This window comes from Micropterus dolomieu, linkage group LG08, assembly GCF_021292245.1.
Source record: "Micropterus dolomieu isolate WLL.071019.BEF.003 ecotype Adirondacks linkage group LG08, ASM2129224v1, whole genome shotgun sequence".
Taxonomy (NCBI): Eukaryota; Metazoa; Chordata; class Actinopteri; order Centrarchiformes; family Centrarchidae; genus Micropterus; species Micropterus dolomieu.
Window position 1 is genome coordinate 1,272,736 of NC_060157.1, and position 19,718 is coordinate 1,292,453.

The following is a 19,718-nucleotide window of genomic DNA, read 5'->3' on the forward strand; positions in this document are numbered from 1 at the left end:
GATGTTTTGGTTTTAGGTGAGTTTGGTTTCAGCTCCTGTTTGGTGAAAAAATATCAAAAACACAAATGTAGTTTTAGTCGGTTAAACTACAAATGTTAGTGTTTATAATCCGTCACATGCAGTCGCAGCCTCTCTGTCAGAATCCATTTTATATTTTATTTTGTGCACATGATGTTTATTACTAATAAAGTTTTGTTTAATCACCACAAACAGGAAGTGTTCCGTCTTAAAGGAACAGTTCACCTCCTCTCGGAGTCACATGTTCAGACTGATCTGTCTGTACACTAAATATGATGCTACATCCAGCAGCTGCTTAGCTTAGCATAAATATTGGAAACGGGGACACAGCTAGCATATCTTTGCATAAAGACTGGAAACGGGGGCAACCAGCTAGCTTAGCTTTTTATAAAGACTGGAAACACAGGCAAAAGCTAGCTTAGCATAAAAACAGGAACAGGGGAAACAGCTAGCTTAGCATAGACTGGAAACAGGGGCAACAGTAATTTACCATAAACATTGGAAGCATCTATCTTAGCTTAGCATAAAGACTAGAAACAGGGGTAAACAGCTAGCTTAGCTTGATATAAAGACGGAAAACTGGTGGAACAGCTAGCTTACATTAGCTTAAAGACAGGAAACAAGGAAATAGCTATCTTAGCTTAGCATAAAAACATGAAATAGAGAGAAAAAATTGCTTAGCTTAGTAGAAAGACTGGAACAGGGGAAACAGCTGGCTTAGCTTAGCATAAAGATTTGAAACAGAGAGAAACAGCTTGCTTGGCTTAGTATAAGGACTGGAAACAGGGAAACAGCTAGCTTAGCATAAATACTGGAATGGGAAACAACTGGCTTAGTTTAGCCTAAACACTGGAAACTGGGGCAAACAGCTAGCTTAGCTTGACATAAAGACGGAAAACAGGCAGAACAGCTAACTTATATTAGCATAAAGATGGGAAACGAGGAAACAGCTATCTTAGCTTAGCATAAAGACTAGAACAGGGGAAACTGCTGGCTTAGCTTAGCATAAAGACTATAAACAGGGGTAGACAGCTAGCTTAGCTTGATATAAAGATGGAAAACTGGTGGAACAGCTAGCTTACATTAGTTTAAAAACAGGAAACAAGGAAATAGCTATCTTAGCTTAGCATAGAGACTTGAAACAGAGAGAAAAAGCAGGGGCAAACAGATAGCTTAGTATGAGGACTGGAAACAGGGAAACAGCTAGTTTAGCATAAAGACAGGAACAGGGGAAACAGCTAGCTTAGCTTAGCATAAAGACTGGAAACAGGAGCAAACAGTAAGCTTACCATAAACACAGGAAACAGGGGGAAGCATCTTTCTTTGCTTAGCATAAAGACTGGAACAGGGGAAACAGCTGGCTTACATTAGCATAAACACAGGAAACAAGAAAAACAGCTAGCTTAGCATTAATACTGGAAACAGGGGGATAGCCTAGCTCTTTATGTGTTGTTACTGTTTCCTGCAGCATTTTCAGGTAACCTCTCGGTTTTTCTTTGACTGGTGTCAATGTTCTTATCTAACCGTGTTGAAGGGAGTGAAGTTCCCACATGACGAACTGTTCCTTTAACTTATCGAGTCCTTCTGAGACCGGAAGAGTTGATCAGGTGTGACTTCAGAAATCAAAACACCTGTTTGGGTTGAAAAGGCTCCTGAATCCAAAATAAAAGGTAATTAATCACTTCATTATAGGTCAGGTCACATGATGTCTGGGGACTACACATCCCATGATTCACTGCTGCTGAGCTGCTTAATGAAAGTATGTGAATAAATCAAAGACACTTAAAACTCCCCTCCGTGACGACGTGTTTATGATGTTTCACCTGTTTTTAAGGCGCTGAAGTGAAACCATTTTTAAATAAAATCGTGTAATTTAACATAAGTTGAACAGTTTCATGCTTTTAAAACAGCCTGACGTTAGAGAAGCAATAAAAAAAACAGAAGCCTCGTGACCTCTCAGTGACCTCAGACCAGGTGAAAACCCGGCTCTCTGATTGGCGGAGCAGACTGACCGCAGATAGGTGAAGATGGCCGCAGCGGTGCTGCTGCTCCTGCTCGGACTCCCCGCGGGTCCCGGACTCTCCTCCGGCTCCGGTCCGGACTCTGAGCGCGGCAGGATGGTGCTGAGTCGCGTGCGGAACCTCGCCGCTCAGCCCAGGTACGGAGGGTGTTGGGCGCGAGCTCTGGAGGACCTGGACACGCGCTGCAGGGACCTGACGTCAGAGAGCCAGAGCCGGATCGCGCTGAAATTCACCTTCTGTCACCTGAGCAGGTAGGTTTGAGTGAAGCAGAAGCGGACGGACAGAACAGGAAACTGCACGTGCGGGAGATGAACAATAATGAGCTGCTTTTACCTTCACCGGGATCTTTGTGATCAGAAGTGGTGCAAAGTAAAATAAGTTGAGTCGGCCGACTTAAATAACAAATCTAAATATTTGTACTTTACTGAGCATCTTAATTTTCTGCTGCTTTTCTAAATTCATCTGCTGCAGGAAAGATGATCCGTCTGTAAAATATATTTACAGGTTAAAACAAGCTGCAGCATAAAGATGAACAGAAACAATAATCAGTTTAACACTTGAAGAGTGTGGAAAAGTGGTGGGGACATTTAGGGGCTCATATTACAGGTGTGATAATGCACAATATTGGAGTCACGACGCTATTTAGAAGAAATATTAATTGATGAAACAGGCTATTGGATCTGGGGCTCCTCCCCCAGACGATTTTGAGCATTAAACTCTTAATTTCTTGCATTCTAGAGGCATTTTCTGCAGCAATTTATGGTGGAAACGTCATTATTTGTATGAAGGGGAAACTTCCTCACGGATCAGTTGTCTGATGATGATGACATGTATAGGCGGTGTCCTATGCTTCATGCTCAAGTCGACATGTTAGCAAGAAAATCTTATGTGTGTTCAGACCATGTTAAGATGAGCACATTGCACTCCTCTCTATGCTGCCTCATTGTGGGCCAAGTTTAAAAAGACAGCCATACGGAAGCTTCAGGTTGCCGATAATGACCGTATGCGGATATTGCTTAAAAAACCCAGGTGGTTTAGTGCAGGTGACCTGTTTTGTAAGGCAAAACTCAACAGTTTCCGGGCTCTGCTGATGTCGACTGGGCGGCTCTCAGAACAGCATTATTAAGAGACCGGTCACCTCTGTGGAAGCACTGGTATAACTGTCTTTTATAAGATTTAGGAGATGTTGTGTGTCTGTAATGATGTTGTACAGTGGATGTAAAAAGTCTACACACCCCTGTTAGCATGTCAAGTTCTTGCGAAGTAAAAGAATGAGACGAAGATAAATCATGTCACAACTTTTTCTACCTTTTTTTTATTTTTTTAATGTGAACAATTCAATTGGGAAAACAAACAAATCTTTGAGGGGGGGATTACAAATAAAAACCTCAATAACCTGGTTGCATAAGTACGGAAGCCCTAAGAGGCCATCGATTCATATCTTTCACTCAGTTTTCCCTTGATAACGGGATAATTATCTCGAGAGAACAAAAGAAGAACGTTTCTTAATGGTGATTTCAAGGTGGTTTTAGTGTCACTGATTAGCTCAGTTGGTAAAGCACAGGACTCACAGTCTTAAGGTGCGTTCAAACTGAAAGCAAATGTAGTGTTTTGGGCAGCTTTATTACAAAGTCGATGCAAAGACGCGAATTCGCTCCAGGCGTTTGTCGTGAAATTTGCTGGTTCGTGTGAGTTAAATTTTTCAACGCGATGTTGTGAAAGCCTATGAGCGGTGACGTAGTCCAAATGTCACTGCCGGCAGGAGAAAAGAAAGCGAGGAGGTTGAACTACCTGGTGAGTTCAGAAAACGTGTCTGTAACTTTATTCCAGCTGTCGTTGTACTTTACTGTAAACAGGTTAGCATAGCATAGCCCTGATCGAACCGAACTCCATTCAGAAAACAAACATTTTAGAAGTTGCTGTCCTGCTGACAGACCTGACAAAGCATCAATTCATATGTTTAACAAAATGGCATTTTAGTCATTGTAGTTATTTCGGCATCAGTTTGGTCCGTTGATTGCAATTAAATCGCAGCAAAATGTTTACTTTGGGTTCATACAGCGGGCTGTGTTTATTCGCTTAAAACGCATTGTGTGTGAACACTCAATGTCCAGCGGTCAAACTCGCACGAGTAAAGCAAGGCGAATATTTAATTTGCTTTCAGTGTGAACGCAGCTTTAAGATTGTGAGGAGGGAAAAAAATAAATAAAAAGATTGCGAGTTCGATCCTCATGGAAGTTTAACTTTAACTTGATTAACTTTTCTCTTTCATATTTTTCTCCCACAAAGTTGACTGATTCACATGCTCACAATTAATCACGTGCTGGAGTGTGCGCAACCCGGCGATGGTCCACATTCATCAACCTATGGACTTTTCCTTTCTCATCGTTCCCATTCAGGGGAACACATTTAACTACACATTTCCTGATGGGTATTTCAGAACCTTTGAAATAGCCGTTGGGAAATGTGTGATTTGGATTCATCTGAATCTCTTCATAAAAACTTTTGTTGAAGAGAATGATTAAAAAACACACAAAGAAAAATAAAATAAAAACATTGCAGAGAGCGGCCGTCAAACCTGCAATCCTTTTAGCTGCAAGTCCTGCGCTCTACCAACTCAGCCGACCGAATGCCGACCGCTGTATTCAGCTACGGTTCGTTATCTTGAGATCACAAGATAATTATCTCGTTATCACGGGAAAACGGAGTACAATAAAAATATGAATCGATGGCCGCTTTGGGCTTCCGTACATAAGTGTGCACACCCTTACACTAATACTTTTGTAGAAGCACCTTGTTGATTTTATTACAGCAGTCAGTCTTTTGGGGTAGGAGTCTATCAGCATGGCACATCTTGACGTGGCAATATTTGCCCACTCTTCTTTGCAAAAACGCTTTTCATGGGCACATTCCATACAGGGCGCCTTATTTAAGCTGCCGTAGCCTCCGCTGTTCCTCTGCGAGCAGCTTGTAATCTGCCGCCACCTCAGCTCCTCCTGTCAGGCTGATAGGAAGGCACGATAATTAATTATACGATTAAAATATTGTCCGATCGGTCACGTTTTCATTATGAAACAATGCTAATGTTCGCCGCCGCTGTTGTCACGCTCTGGGCGTCATGTCGCTGCGCCTGGATAGAGCCGTGCAGGCAGCTAGAGCCAAACAAACATGCCGTCAAGGTGCTGATGTTTTTCAAGTATTGTCTTTTTACTCGTGAGGTTTTATTGGACGAGGGTAGCTGTCGTCAACTACCTTCACTTCAGCGCCTCCACCGCGGCCGCTCTCTGCGCTGTTTGCGACACAGAGCAGCAGAGGCTCGTGGAGGGGCAGCGAGGTGTGGACTTCAGGCTGACCAGAGAGATGAAGGTTGCGGGTCGGTACTGATAATGAGTACTTTTGGTACTTGAAGTAGTTTCTGTATTTTACAGTTGGGTATTAGTGATGTATATTGTTGCTGTCAGGACCGGGTGGAGTTTATTCTTACCAAACACAAACATTGAAAACGTAAAACCATTTACTTACATCGTCATCGTGACAACATCATGGAAGTAACTCAGAAACTAAAACTTTGTGTCAATAATCAATCAATACTTTCTGTTTTGTATAAATAAATAAATGAAAGAGAATCTCACCTGTATTTGATTTTTAGCTCAGGCAGGGATTTCCCATCATGCCCCGAGGGGTCAGAGGTCAGCAGGTGCACAGGTGCTATGGACGCCGTGGCCTTTAACACCTACACTGAGTTCTTCACCCACACTCACTCCATCTGTCACTTCCTGCAGTCTGAAGCCTGGCAGAGCCGAGCTGAGAACACCATGTACAGGTAAGGCGCCTGTACGGGTAACCTGCACGCAGGTAAGGCGCCTGTACGGGTAACCTGCACGCAGGTAAGGCGCCTGTACGGGTAACACCATATAGAGGTGGTTGGATGAGATGGGTGGCGACGCAGTTCTCGTGTGTGCGCGTGTTGCAGGTTAACAGAGAGTTCAGCAGGTGTAGCTGAGCAGCTTGAGTCCACAAGGCAGATGGCTGAGGACCTGAGAGATGCCCAGAGTGCCGCCTTAGAGGCACAGCAGGAGATCCTGAACAATGGGGAGGAGCTGAGACTCACCCTTCGAGACTCAACAGAGGGTAAAAAAACAAAATGCATTCACCGTCAGACATAACTCAGGGTAAAAAAAATATATATATATATATATATATATATATAAAAATCTGAGGTTCTTTTACAATGAAAACACATACACCCTGCCAGACTGTCACAGGGTAGAAAACACACATTTAAAGACTACAATTGGCAATAACAAGGCAGACAAACTGCCTGAAAGACCTTTAGCTGGGTAAAATGCACATGGCTAACACCCTGAGAGACTGCACACAGGGTATAAATGTATAAATACACTAAACCTGTGTTTCTGCCCTCTAGTGGCCAAAATCACTAAATGCAGCTTTAACCATCAATTAATTTACTGAGGACGTAACGTGTCTCCACCCGTCTGTGCACCTGTCTCCACCTGTCAGGCCTGCGCTCGGTGTTCTCGGAGCTGAGCAGCGTCTCCAGGGAGCAGCAGGTGGCGCTGTCCGAACTCTTCAACAGGGTTTCCTTCCTGCAGAGCTTCCTGCTGATGGAGGCTCACAGTCTGAGCTCCTGCTGCTACAACGCTGCTGCTCTCTGCACCTCCTACCTCCTCACCTCCACCCAGCGCTCCTCCAGAGCCAGGTAACTCCCCCCCGGTGGAGTGTGGGGGGGGGGCTGAGATGTCAGTCTGTGAGTAATGACTTGTGTGTGTGTGTGTGTGTGTTTAGGTTGGTGTTGTTGGGTTTGGTGTGTTTAAATTTCTACCTGGAGAGGAAAATCTACCAGTTTGTGATGGACTCTGATCATCCTGAACACAAACACATGGTCAGTAACACCTGCTCACCTGCTCACCTGACACGCCCACTAACAGGCCGACTGACTGTGTGTTCTCTGTGTGCAGGAGCTGGTCAGTGCGTATGTCAGTGTGTTGCGGCGCTTCATGGTGTGTCTCGGCGTGTGCGTCCTGCTCTGTGTGTGCGTTCGGTACAGAGACCCGGTCCAGCAGAGTCTGCAGGTGCTGCAGCAGCTCAGGGAGACGCAGCGAGGCCTGCAGGAGGCGCTGCAGCACGCAGGTGAGCTGCACGCAGGTGAGCTGCACCAAGAAGCTCAGGGAAGCTGCCGAGAGCTCAGCCTTTCTGAAACTAGACCCTTCCGCTCCACGTCGCAGAGCATCCTCTGGTCGGAGTTCCCCCTCAGAGCCAAATCCAGTTACCTGAACGTGTAGGGTTTAAATACAGCCGCCAACTTCCTTCTTCCTGTCGTAAACAGGATCTGATGTTACCGCTGCTCAATCACTCACCGATATCGCACGTTTACCAAACAAACAACAAGTATTAAAGTTTCAGTGTGTGAGATTTAGTGGCATCTAGTGGTGAGAGTTGTGAATTGCAACCACCTGTCCAGTCTCCCGCTGCCCCCCTAACCTTTCAAAGAGCGTCGGCACAAAAGATGTCTCTTCTGAGACAGCAGAGAGAGGCCAGTCAAGAAATGAGGATTCTTTAGGTAGATTTATTAAGAAATTATATTTAGTGTAACAGTAAAACCATGTGTTATTGTGACTTGGCCACTGACAGATAACATCTGTCCAAGACTGTTTCTGCACCACAGTCCATTAGAAACCACACATTAGATGAAGTTTATACAAACACAAACACATTCATTCTCTCTTTGATTATGGACCATCGCCAAACTGCCCGCCAACAATAACATCTGGCCCGCTGCCAGATTATGGTGGTTTGATAGCGGCAAAATTTAAATACTTAGATAGCGGTGCTAAAATATATCTGTCATGGCAGCAACAGTTACTCACATAATCATTTTCTCTTTAGTGGTTTTGCCTACAAAATAAAAGCACAAGCAGCTTATTTACTGAAATGCTTTATTTGGAGTTGAACTGAGCTTTTACTTTGAAAAATTCTGAACGACATTAAAAGAGTCTGTAGCTGCTTCACACACCTCTGAAAGAGCCGTCAGAGAACGTGATTCACCTAAATGTGCTCTGCCTGGAGATACTGGAGGAAAGAGAAAGCATCCGTAGGTTGATGGATTTGGATCAAACACAAAAGTGCAGCACATCTGAGAAACATTCGCTGCGGAATCCATTTGTTGAACAGAGAGAGAGAAAGTTTCTCAAGGTGAGATAAAACACTAACGGAAACGAGCCCCAAAGTCTGATTCTTAATGATTTACTGGTGGAACCTGCCTGGTACAAGAGAGGAAAGGGGGGTGAAGTGCTGACTGCCGTCACCTTTGAAGCGCTCGTGCAGTCTGAATGTGTCCGTTCCTGATAATTTATCTTCCTTCAGTCTGTGAGGCTCCAGCCATCAACAGAATCAAAACAGCTTTTCATAAATATTAATCCTGTCACGTGAAGTCCGTCGCTCTCTGTCTGCTAACTTCTCTCATCCTGCACCCTGTTGTTGTCGTGAATAAAGGCGCATAAGCCGTCTGTCAGGGATCAAATGAATGTCATGTATTCGTTTTATACAAGTATTATTCTGTTTTGAAATAAACTGTTTCATAGTAGCTTCAGTTTTGTGCAAAAGGAATTAAAGGCCTCAGTCGGACTTGACGCCCCTGCAGTCGCCTGCAGCTCACGTTATACAATCAAGTCATTTCTAACGCACCTCGTCGCACCTGTTCACTTCAATATAGTCAGTTTGATCACAGCAGCATCTAGTGGATTTCAGAGGAACTGCAGCGAGACGCCGCAGCTCTGAGGCTGCTGATTGGTTCTGTCTGTCTGCAGAGTTTTTGGGGGAGCGACAGAAGAAGACTGAGGATCAGCTGCATGTGAAGGTGAAGGTGAGGAAAAAAACCTTAATACACTTCCTGTGATGTCACGGGGGGGGTTATTCCTGTCTCACACCAACTGATGTGGCCAATCAAATCTCTTCCAGAGGAGATCAGAGAGCAGAAGAAGAGAGGCGACGCTGACGAGGAGGAAGGAGGTAAAAAGAGAAGAGGAGGAGGAAGAAGAAGAGGAGGGAACATTGGTATCTCCGACCTCAGAAGACCTGTCTCACCTCTCTGTCCTGGGTCAGTACCTGTCTCGCCTGTCTGTCCACACACTTCAGGCCTGTCTCACCTGTGTGTTTGTCCTGCAGGTTGGAGCACTGACAGTATTCTCAGCAGCACAGTGAACAGCAGCCTGCAGCCATACACTACCCACAATGCCTCAGTGAGTCCTGCTAGGCGTCCTCGTCGCCTCTCCTCCGCCTCCTCCCCCCTGGTCTACAGCATCCTGGTGGAGGACAAACAGGTAGATCTGATTATTGATGGTGGTGTGGAAGTGACACTGTGTCTCATAAATATCCAAACCGTAAACTGCAACGCTGATTAATTTGAGTTTTGATCTGTCAGATTTTCATATACACTATATATTTTATACTGTCACCATATTTGGTGACAATATGACCTACAAGGACATCACTTCTTCTAGAGTAACTCCTGAACTGTTAGCTTTCTTATTGGGACTGCAAACCCGTAACAGGTGAGCTGCAAGAAACAGATCAAAGGCACTGCGCTTCCTTCAGAAGAGATAAGGAATCTCAAGTTCTTAGGATAAAAACGTCACACACGTCACGAGTCAGTGAAGCCTTAGACCAATGAGGGTGAAGTTCTGTCGTCGCAAAGGTGGTTCCCACTCGGTGCGGTGACCTTGATCCCGTGAGGTTTAAACGTCATGTGACATGGTGACGGACGAAATTTGTAACCAGCAAAGGAGACTCATTAAACTGCTTTTCCAGTCCTATATTGTAGTTCTGTGACTCCTGTCTGGCAGCTTTGCATGATTCAAATACTGTCTCTTCATGAAGGCCTTCATTTCAGCCTCTGTCTAAAACGAGCTGTAGATGCTCCTGTCTCTTTAAGGTCCCCCCCTCTCAAAGCCCACTGTCTTCTGATTGGCCTGAAGCTACCAGGCTATTGTTGTCGCTGGGCGGAACAGGCAGACTGAGCGTTGCCATGCCGTTGCTGTGGGAGCACATGACCATATATGGAGCAGCAGCTCCGTCTGGCTCCTGGTGTCGTATTACGGAGCCGTTGGTAGAAACAGCAGTTGAAAACAGAGCGTTCAGAACAGGAGGAAACCTGAGGTTTATGTTCACAGGGATTTCTTTTAAATACTTTAACCTCATTATTTGAAGCTTTGGCCGTGTTTAACATGAACATCCAACATTATAACGTTGTAGATAGATTGAACCTAAAACAGATTTTTTTCTCTCTCCTCCCCCCCCCGGTCCTGATTGGTCAGCCTCGTTACAGCCTTCGGAGCAGAAGATCAGAGACCAGCTGAGCTTCAGACTGACTTCATTGTCTCTGCTGAATGTTTTTAAACGTTTTTCTAAATATCAATAAAACTGAATTTTAGGTTTTAAAAGTGTTTCGTTTTGTCTCCGCTTCGTTGTTGCAGCATCTTAAAGAGGCCATATTCTGCTTTTTGGCTTTCCCCTCGCCTTTACTGTGTTATTTATATATTTTGTGCATGTAATAGGTTTGTAAAGTAAAAAACCCCGAAGGAAGTCCAGTCTTTACTTCAGTAACCTCTCTGCGTCACTATAGACGGTTTCTGGTATACAAACAAAATACAAAAGCGGCGCTTCGGTAGCCGCTCAGAAGACCGTAATCAACGTAGATTACGCATTGTTTGTAAATTCTTGTAGACTTAATAACAAACTGGCATTTCAGAGTTAGATCTATTTGTTTGTGTTTCATTTTGCAAATTAATATAACATGCACGCTGCAGGTTAGCGAAGCCAGACGTGATGTTGTTTAAGTCAGCTGCTAGCCAAAAGGCTAAAGGAAGAACGAGGGAGAGAGGCGTTCTTTCACAGCTGTGAGTCATCAGGCCTAACTTAGTTGTGTCACATGCAAAGAACATGGTTATAGGTTTCGTTAAAATCATGGTTCGAAATACGGAGGTGATTGGGGGGGTCTGACCAAACCTAATTAAGGCTTGGATCCCCCAAAAGAGGCAAAAACAACAGTTCAGGGCGTCTTTCTTTATTATAATTATAAATATTAAAATGTATTTCCCTAACTCGTGCCTTTTTATATTTAAGAATCTTGAAAAACGATTTCTGACACCCCTAAAATGGACCGTACCATTTCCTAACTTTGACATCTGTCTGCCCGCATCACTCGCAGCACAGCAGCTCCAGTCCTGCTGGTGGAAACGCTGCAGGTTAATGTCGGTAGTTATCTAACTTCTTTAATGCACTTAACTCTCCCACCTTCAGAGTTTCAGAATTAGCATTTCTTTTACTTTAAATGAGCTATGTGATGTTAGCTAGCTGAGAGCTCACCCTGTCATTCCATTACCACGACATCATTTCATAGTTTATGTAGACCTAATTGTCAGTAGAATACTTGGTGACCTGACTACAGAAGTTGTTGTGTGGTAACCATGAACTGGTGTAATGAATTTGATTTGACAGACACACATTAGTTAAATAAGCAAGGATATTGTGAGCGAGATTTTAGTTTACTGAAGCCCGCTCCTGCGCTGTGCTGGGTTTTCTTTTTGACCTGTGGGGGGGGAAAAAGTTGACCCTCCCGGTTTTCACTGTATAATTCACACCCTGGTTAAGATCATATTCATTGTTGCTGTTGTTTCAAAAGTCGGGAGAGACTCGCTTTGTTTGTTCAATTTCAGTTGACGTTAAGAAATGTTATGCACTGTAAAAATCACACGCATTGATGCCGTTATGTCACTTTTAAGGACGGTGGTTGAAAGTAATTGTAACGGAAAGAGTAACGTGACTATTTACTTTAAATACCCAGTAATAAGTAAAATAATCTTGTTACTTTCTAAACGAGTAATAAGTATAAAGGCATTGCAATTTCTGAGTAATTTGCCCAACACTGCTGCTGCTAGATATGCCGTATAAACAGAGCGCTGCTTTCTGCCTCCTGATTGCGCACGCATCTCGGTGATGACGTTGCACAGAAACCCGTCTATGTAACACGCGGCATAAAGCTGCCTAGCAGCTAGCGTGGCACGCCCTCAGACCGAGCTGGTTATTAAATTAAAATAAGGTTGGAGAGCCTCCAGGCAGTCAGAGGACATGAAGCTGTTCCTGTGATGTGGAGACGGAGCTCATGTAAAACCTTATGAAAGATAAACGTGTTGCAGATTAATAACTCACCGCTCTGAAACTCTGGATCCAGTCCAGGTTGGGAAGCTGGTTCTGGTTGTTCTGCCTGAGTTTCAGGATCAGCCTTGGGCTCCAACATCTGCTTCTGATTTGTTAGTAGTCCTTACCTAGGTACTGCACATGTGCAACAAAGATCTCATAGAAGAGGAGCTGCAGTGATGTGCAGTCTGACCTGTTCTGGTTCAACCCCTAAATATAATTATGAATCTGAATATGAGCAGACTGTCACCTTTTTAACTGTCGACACGTCTGAGTGCTGCTGCAACTCTGATCAGGAAAAACACCAGCAGACAATTTGAATGTTTATTACTGAAAGAACAACAGTTTAACGGGTCAGAATTGATGCAACTTTGACATCACTGTAGAGCAGCTGTTCTGCTGTAGACGGAGCCGTGCTGAAGGAAAAAGCTCCACAAAAACCATAATTAAACATGTGGCTCTCTTCCTCCCCTACGTCGCTATCATCTGCTCACAGATTCCCTTTCTTACACCGGAGATCCACCGGACCGCCAGCTCTCTTACGTGCATGCGACCTGTCCGTGCGCACACAGTGGGGAGAGACGGAGCGAGGGAGTTGTGTTGTCCAGCGCCAGAAACTGTAAAGAAAAGAAAATAAAGTTGTGAACACTTGTCACATGTGAGAGGACAATAAAAAGCTAACCGGAGTTGACCTCTGTTGCTCCTTGTTTACTTCTGCAGCCTGCAACAGCTGCTGCTGCGTGTGACGTCGTGTTATTCTTCTGCGCATGCGGGTCACTTTCAGGCGGCGGACTGTTCACGCTGGAGTTTGATACGGACCATTTTAACTATAATGTGAACTGTCAAACAAATAAAAATTGGATTTGAGCATTAAGGCCTGAACGTAGCCTTAGATTCAGGCTGTAAGCAGGTTTTAATAACCCAAAGCTGTCAGTCAGTGACACTCACAGTCAGATAGGAGGTGGCAGAACCTTCAGCTTTTCCTTTTGGCGCCCATGTTACCATGTCAGAGCAGCTACACAGCCCACGTGAGCAGCGCGGCGCCTCCTCTACAGATTCGTTGTCTCCGTGTGTCTCTCAGTGAAAATGATCTGATGAGTCACATGGACGTCGTATCAGCAACATTTACCACGTTTCAGTGTCTAGCTGTAAATATTTCACAAACTACAGATTGAAAGCCCTCCAACACTCTCTTAATGTTGTGAACACGGCTTTTTAGAAATCTGAATCAGAGCTTTTATTGTCAGTAGTGTTTTTACACCTACGAGCAATTTGCTTTCGTACACTGCAAAAACTGAGCTCTCAAAAACAAGGGGAAAAAAACAGGGGACATATTACTTAAAATAAGCAAAATTATCTGCCAACAGAACAAGAATATTTCACTCGCTACTTAAGGCCAAAAAAACTTGAAACAAGAGAAATTCTCTAACATAAAAGCCGCCTGGTAAGAAGAAATATCTTGTCAGACAAAACAAGTATATTTTGCCTTCAATTAAGATAATTAATCTTACTAAGATTTTAGTTTTTGCAGTGTAATCAGGTGTTGGACACAGACATAAACATAGAGTTGACATAAATAGATTTAAAAATGTATAAATATGGACTGTGTAAAACAATGTGGCAGATGTTTATGTGCATTATCAAAGGCAAAACTAACGTAGACGTGGCAGAAACGGCGCCCTCTGCGTGGACGCTAGAGCTGCACATCGTGATGTCCACGTGCACTATACTTCCATCGCATGTCAAGCAAATTAACTTAACTTAAACACTGACTTTTTTTGCTGCTTGATACAAATGGAAAACTTTAATTTTACATAAATAATCTACAAGAGAAGTCTGACGGAACATTATTTACCAGGGTGTCGGGGTTGGATGGATAATACAAACATAAAACAGTATTAGATCATAGATTTAATAAGGAGCAGTGACCACCTCCTTTATTCTATGTATAAAATCATTTAGAGAGATGATCTCTATGACTGTAGCCAGTTATGTGACCTGAGATTATGACGGTTATTTAGCAATAACATCAATGTTCGTGAAAGGGACATTTTAACATTAAAAGATTTGTGATGGGAGGAAGTCCTCGGGCAGCCGTAAGAAATGGCTGTTTCAAACACCAGCAAGGCGTGAGGGAAGACTGTCCTTATGTGATCAATTATTAGTACGTTGAAAAGTTGATCTGTGCTGAAGTTAGTCGCGATTTGCACACTTGAAGGAAGATCAGACTCCCATTGCAAATGAAGGGTGTATGCAGCAATACTGGCACGACAGCGGCATTCACAGGCAAACAAATAAAGTCGGCACGATCGTGAAATTGACAGCTCATTGTTGAAAGTGAGTCCTCCCCTCACATTTCTGTAAATATCTGATTCTATCTTTTCATGTGACGACACTGAAGAAATGACTCTTTGCTCCAGTGTAAAGTAGCGTGCAGCTTGTATAACAGTGTAAATCTGCTGTCCCCTCAAAATAACACATCACACAGCCGTTAATGTCTAAACCGCTGGCAACAACAGTGAGTATTGGGCCCAAAGAGTCATTATTTTGTGTGGCCACCATTATTTCCCAGCGCTGCCTGAACCCTCTTGGACATGGAGTTCACCAGAGCTTCACAGGTTGCCACTGGAGTCCTCTTCCACCCCTCCATGACGACATCACGGCGCTGGTGGATGTTACAGACCTTGCGCTCCTCCACCTTCCGTTTGAGGAGCCCCACAGATGCTCAGTAGGGTTCAGGTCTGGAGACGTGCTCGGCCAGTCCGTCACCTTTACCCTCAGCTTCTTTAGCGAGGCAGCGGTCGTCTTGTAGGTGTGTTTGGGGTCGTTATCATGTTGGAACGCTGCCCTGCGGCCCGGTCTCTGAAGGGAGGGGATCCTGTTCTGCTTCAGTATGTCACAGTAGATGTTGGCATTCATGGTTCCCTCAGTGAACTGGAGCTCCACAGTGCCGGCAGCACTCATGCAGCTCTAGACCAGGACACTCCCACCACCTGCTGGACTGTAGGCAGGACTCGCTTGTCTTTGTCCTCCTCACCTGGTTACCGCCACACACGCTTGACACCATCTGAACCAAATAAGTTTATCTTAGTCACGTCAGACCACAGGACCTGGTTCCAGTAATCCATGTCCTCAGTCTGCTGGTCTTCAGCAAACTATTTGCAGACTTTCTTGTGCATCATCTTTAGAAGAGGCTTCCTTCTGGGACGACAGCCATGCAGACCAGTTTGATGCGGCGTCTGGTCTGATCCCTGACATGTTTACCCCCGACCACTTCAACCTCTGCAGCAATGCTGGCAGCACTCAGACGCCTATTTCCCAAAGACAACCTCTGGATACGACGCTGAGCACGTGCACTCAGCATGGCGAGGCCTGTTCTGAGTGGAACCTGTCCAAGTGAACCGCTGTATGGTCTTGGCCACCGTGCTGCAGCTCAGTTTCAGGGTCTTGCCAATCTTCTTTACAGTAAAGGTACGTTATTTGTCACATAGCGAAATTCTTTCTCTGCATTGATCCCTAGAGGGAGCAGTTTGGGACCAACTCCAGATGTATATCAGTGTTTTTTGGTCAATGGCACTGGCTGAAGAACCTAACATGTCTCAGATGGCGGGGGAAACCGGAGCACCCAGACACGTGGAGAACATGCAAACTCCAAACAGAAAGGCCGGAGCGACTTGGGTTTGAACCCAGGACCTCCTTGCTGTGAGGCCACAATGCTATCCACTGCTCCACCGTGCCGCCCTAGGCCAACAAGTCTTTGTTTCAAATCCTCAGCTGTACTCACTACTTTACGCTGTTCTACGAGCTGCACGCTCGCCACTTTACGCTGTTCTACCAGCTGCACGCTCGCCACTTTACGCTGTTCTACCAGCTGCACGCTCGCCACTTTACGCTGTTCTACCAGCTGCACGCTCGCCACTTTACGCTGTTCTGCCAGCTGCACGCTCGCCACTTTACGCTGTTCTACCAGCTGCACGCTCGCCACTTTACGCTGTTCTACCAGCTGCACGCTCGCCACTTTACGCTGTTCTACAAGCTGCCCGCTCGCCACTTTACGCTGGAGCAAAGAGTCATTTCTTCAGTGTCGTCACATGAAAAGATAGAATCAGATATTTACTCACTTTGTGAGATGTTCAGAACATTTTATATATTGCGGTGTGAGTTTTTTGCAATATCGTGCAGCCCAAGTGGACGCCACACGCAGTTTAGCCGTCACGTACAGGTACAGGTGGGCCTGGTGGGACCTGCAGAGCGGCGGGGCCCCCTTCTGGCTGAGAGAGACTCCTGACACTTTAATCTCTGCTTGATTAAACTTTTTTTTTTTTTTTTAAAGTTCTTAAAAAATAAAAAGGAGGACAGCCGAGCTCAGACCGACTTTGTGGCTTTGATGGAAAGAAAAGAGGAGAAAAATAAAAACACTGCAGGAATTTTTCACCAGTTTTCCTTTTGCTTCAGATTTCAGCCTCAAAAAACAAAAAAGAAAAGGAGAGAAAATGAGAAACAGACCGAGGGAGGAGGTGGAGGGAGGGAGAGGGAGGAGTTGTGGTGTCGGTCTGCAGCTCAGATCAGATTCTCACACAAAAGCCTGAAGCTGCTGAGAGACGGCCGACCGTCTGACTGAGTGTTTGGACAAACTGACGCTGGAATGAAAGAAGGAAAGTGAAGCAACAACAGCAGCAGCAGGAGGAGAAATCAACAACATGTGAAGGCAGATCTGAGTCGGAGCTGAGTCGGCACATTCTGGGAGAAAACTTCTTCAGGAGGAAACGGAGACGACGGCGGCTCAGATCACGTTTCATCTGGACAAAGTTATTTTTTCTTCTTTGTGTCCGTCCTGATCTGATCTCTGAGCAGTTTGAGCGACGGGAAAGCAGCTGAGCAGCAGCGGCGGCTGATCTGGAGATGGTTTTTACTGTTGAATCACACGAGCTGGTTTCTTCTGAGGGGAGGCGAGGAGCCGGAGATGGAGACAGGACGGCTGTTCAGATTTCTTATTAAAGAGTAACAGAAGAAGAGGAGGAGATGGGAGAGAGAGGGGGGAGGATGAAGGAGACGCTTCTGCTCCGACTTCCAACACATGAAGTTTCTTTAAGCTGTGAAGCAGACAGATGATGCTGACGGCTGGATTTCTGTGTCGACCTGGTATCAACTCTGAGGAGCAAACAGGAAGTGACTGAGTCAGACTTGATTTCAAGCAGAAACTTTCAGATAAAGTGTCTCATTTTTTTTTTTTAAACACAGAGACATGAAGATGAACTGAGACACATCAGACACAGACAAACCTCAGACGTGCGTCCAGGTGTCTCGACGTACCTGCTCAGGGTGTCGGGATGCAGCTGAACCGACCTCCCAGCGGCCTGCTGGGCTTCAGCCTCCCTCCTCCTCCTCCTCCTCTTCCTCCTCCCTCCTTCTCCAGTCAGTTCAGCACCATGAGGTTCTCTTACCACCTGAGCAGCAGCTCCACCTGCAGGACAGGTGAGTGAACCGCGGCTTCTGTGTGTGTTTGTGTGACTGATGATGAACTGAACGTACTGAACCTGTGAGGATGTGGAAACATCTGGCTCTGTAGCTGCTGAGCTGCTCGGGGACGGCGGCTTTTTACAACTTCTATGAAAGAAATATCTGAGCGCCAAGAGTGAATCAGAACAGTGAAGTTGCAGCCGGGCACAGGACCGTCTTAGGTAGAAAAAGTTAATTTTATTTTTATATGAAAACTATTCTCATGTAAAGCTCGGGTAGCGAAATTACTACTGTTACTATATATACGTACAAGGTTGATCTTAGACCCGGACTACGGTTTCCAGGACTGAGTTAGGTGATGCATTTTTACGGCATTCGCACCTTTTCAAGTTAACGTGAGGATTCACATTTAGAAACGATCAGATTTGCTGTTCTGATATGTGGATATGGTTCCCTTCTTGATGGCGTAGAAGATCCCGTGGAGCTTGGTGAGACGGTCTCTCAGGAGGGTTCAGAGACCAGCAAACCCCTTTAGCTTTCCCTGATCAGCAGCCGGGGTTGCAGTTGAAAGAATTAGATTTAAATGGTCACATAACAAGAACACAGCTAAGAAACACGATCATTTAATCGAACACACAAATGTGAGGAGGAAAAAATAAAAGGGAAAGTTCATGTATTTTTATCTTATGGCAGTGATGGAGGACAGAACCCAAAGTTGCTCTTCTGCAGGAAACACCTTCTGAAACACAAAGAGGGAATTTCAAACTAACTATGTACAGAAGTTCTGGAAGATTCTCGCTTCGTTTGTTTAAATCAGACTGACGAAGCGTCGGGTGCTGCAACTTACACGACCCACATAATGTACGGTGATGCAACAGCACCACAGAGGAAGACCCACCCACTACAGGAACTTTACTTACAGCCCGTCGTCACCCAGAAAGCGGCAACATAGGTCGATTTACCTGTGCGACCTCTTGTGGCCGTGTGACGAAGTGCATGTGACTTTTCAGATATGAATATCTACTACTGTGGATTCTAGAGCTTCTACCGTTTCTACTGTGGATTCTAGAGCTTTTACCGTTTCTACTGTGGATTCTAGAGCTTTTACCGTTTCTACTGTGGATTCTAGAGCTTTTACCGTTTCTACTGTGGATTCTAGAGCTTCTACCGTTTCTACTGTGGATTCTAGAGCTTTTACAGTTTCTACTGTGGATTCTAGAGCTTCTGCAGTTTCTAGATTTGACTGTTTTACCTTTTTTAGTGTTGTTTCTCAATTCAGTTCAATTCAAGACCTTTATTTGTCCCCAAGGGGCGATTAGTTTTGTTTGTGTTGTTTCTAGAGTTTCTACTGCAGATAAGAGCGTCTATTGTTATTTCTGGAGTTTTTACTGTTGTGTCTGTGTTGTTTTTTTAGAGCTTCTACTCAGTGTGCGAACTAGAGCTTCTATTGATTCTTCTATAGTTTCTACTGTGGATTCTAGAGCTTCTACCGTTTCTACTGTGGATTCTAGAGCTTTTACCGTTTCTACTGTGGATTCTAGAGCTTTTGCAGTTTCTACTGTGGATTCTAGAGCTTTTACCGTTTCTACTGTGGATTCTAGAGCTTCTATTGATTCTTCTAGAGTTTCTACTGTTGATTCTAGAGCTTCTGCTGTTTCTAGATTTGACTGTTTTACTGTTTTTGATTAGGCGACCTTCGCCTGGGAGACCGGAGTTCGGTTGCCGTGTGAAACAGAAAGGCGACATCAGTTTTTGTTTTTTTGTTGTATTATTAGTGTTAGAAATAATTTTGGTGTTTTTGGTGCATTTTATAGCGTTTCATGTAGCCTTAGTGGGTTTTTGTAGCACTAGCTACCGTTAGCGCTGGCATTAGCTAATGCTAACTTTGTTATTGTTAAAGGGGGGTGGGGGGGTTACCAGTTAAGCCAAAGCCGATGTGCTTTGTCTTGGATGACTGCAGGTCTTTGATATTTTTACCTACTTATTATAAATTTTTTACGGAAA

The 19,718-nt window shown here is 44.7% G+C and overlaps 1 protein-coding gene across 6 annotated transcripts in view; it reads left to right on the forward strand.

The window, feature by feature from the left end:
• Positions 1 to 2,008: 2,008 nt before the first annotated feature.
• LOC123975430 overlaps positions 2,009 to 19,718 on the forward strand; it is a 25,732-nt gene continuing 8,022 nt past the window's right edge. Inside the window, exons 1-10 of one of the 6 annotated variants that reach the window (XM_046056901.1) lie at positions 2,009 to 2,290; positions 5,689 to 5,862; positions 6,013 to 6,170; positions 6,561 to 6,759; positions 6,846 to 6,942; positions 7,019 to 7,205; positions 8,867 to 8,916; positions 9,018 to 9,156; positions 9,225 to 9,379; positions 12,751 to 12,906. In XM_046056901.1, coding sequence (XP_045912857.1) covers positions 2,046 to 2,290; positions 5,689 to 5,862; positions 6,013 to 6,170; positions 6,561 to 6,759; positions 6,846 to 6,942; positions 7,019 to 7,205; positions 8,867 to 8,916; positions 9,018 to 9,156; positions 9,225 to 9,379; positions 12,751 to 12,891 — 1,545 coding nt within the window. In that variant the 5' untranslated portion in view covers positions 2,009 to 2,045 and the 3' untranslated portion in view covers positions 12,892 to 12,906. Of the gene's footprint in view, positions 2,291 to 5,688; positions 5,863 to 6,012; positions 6,171 to 6,560; positions 6,760 to 6,845; positions 6,943 to 7,018; positions 7,206 to 8,866; positions 8,923 to 9,017; positions 9,157 to 9,224; positions 9,380 to 10,372; positions 10,502 to 12,750; positions 12,907 to 19,718 lie in introns of those variants that run through there. The other 5 variants (XM_046056900.1, XM_046056903.1, XM_046056902.1 and 2 more) reach the window with 5 other exon arrangements.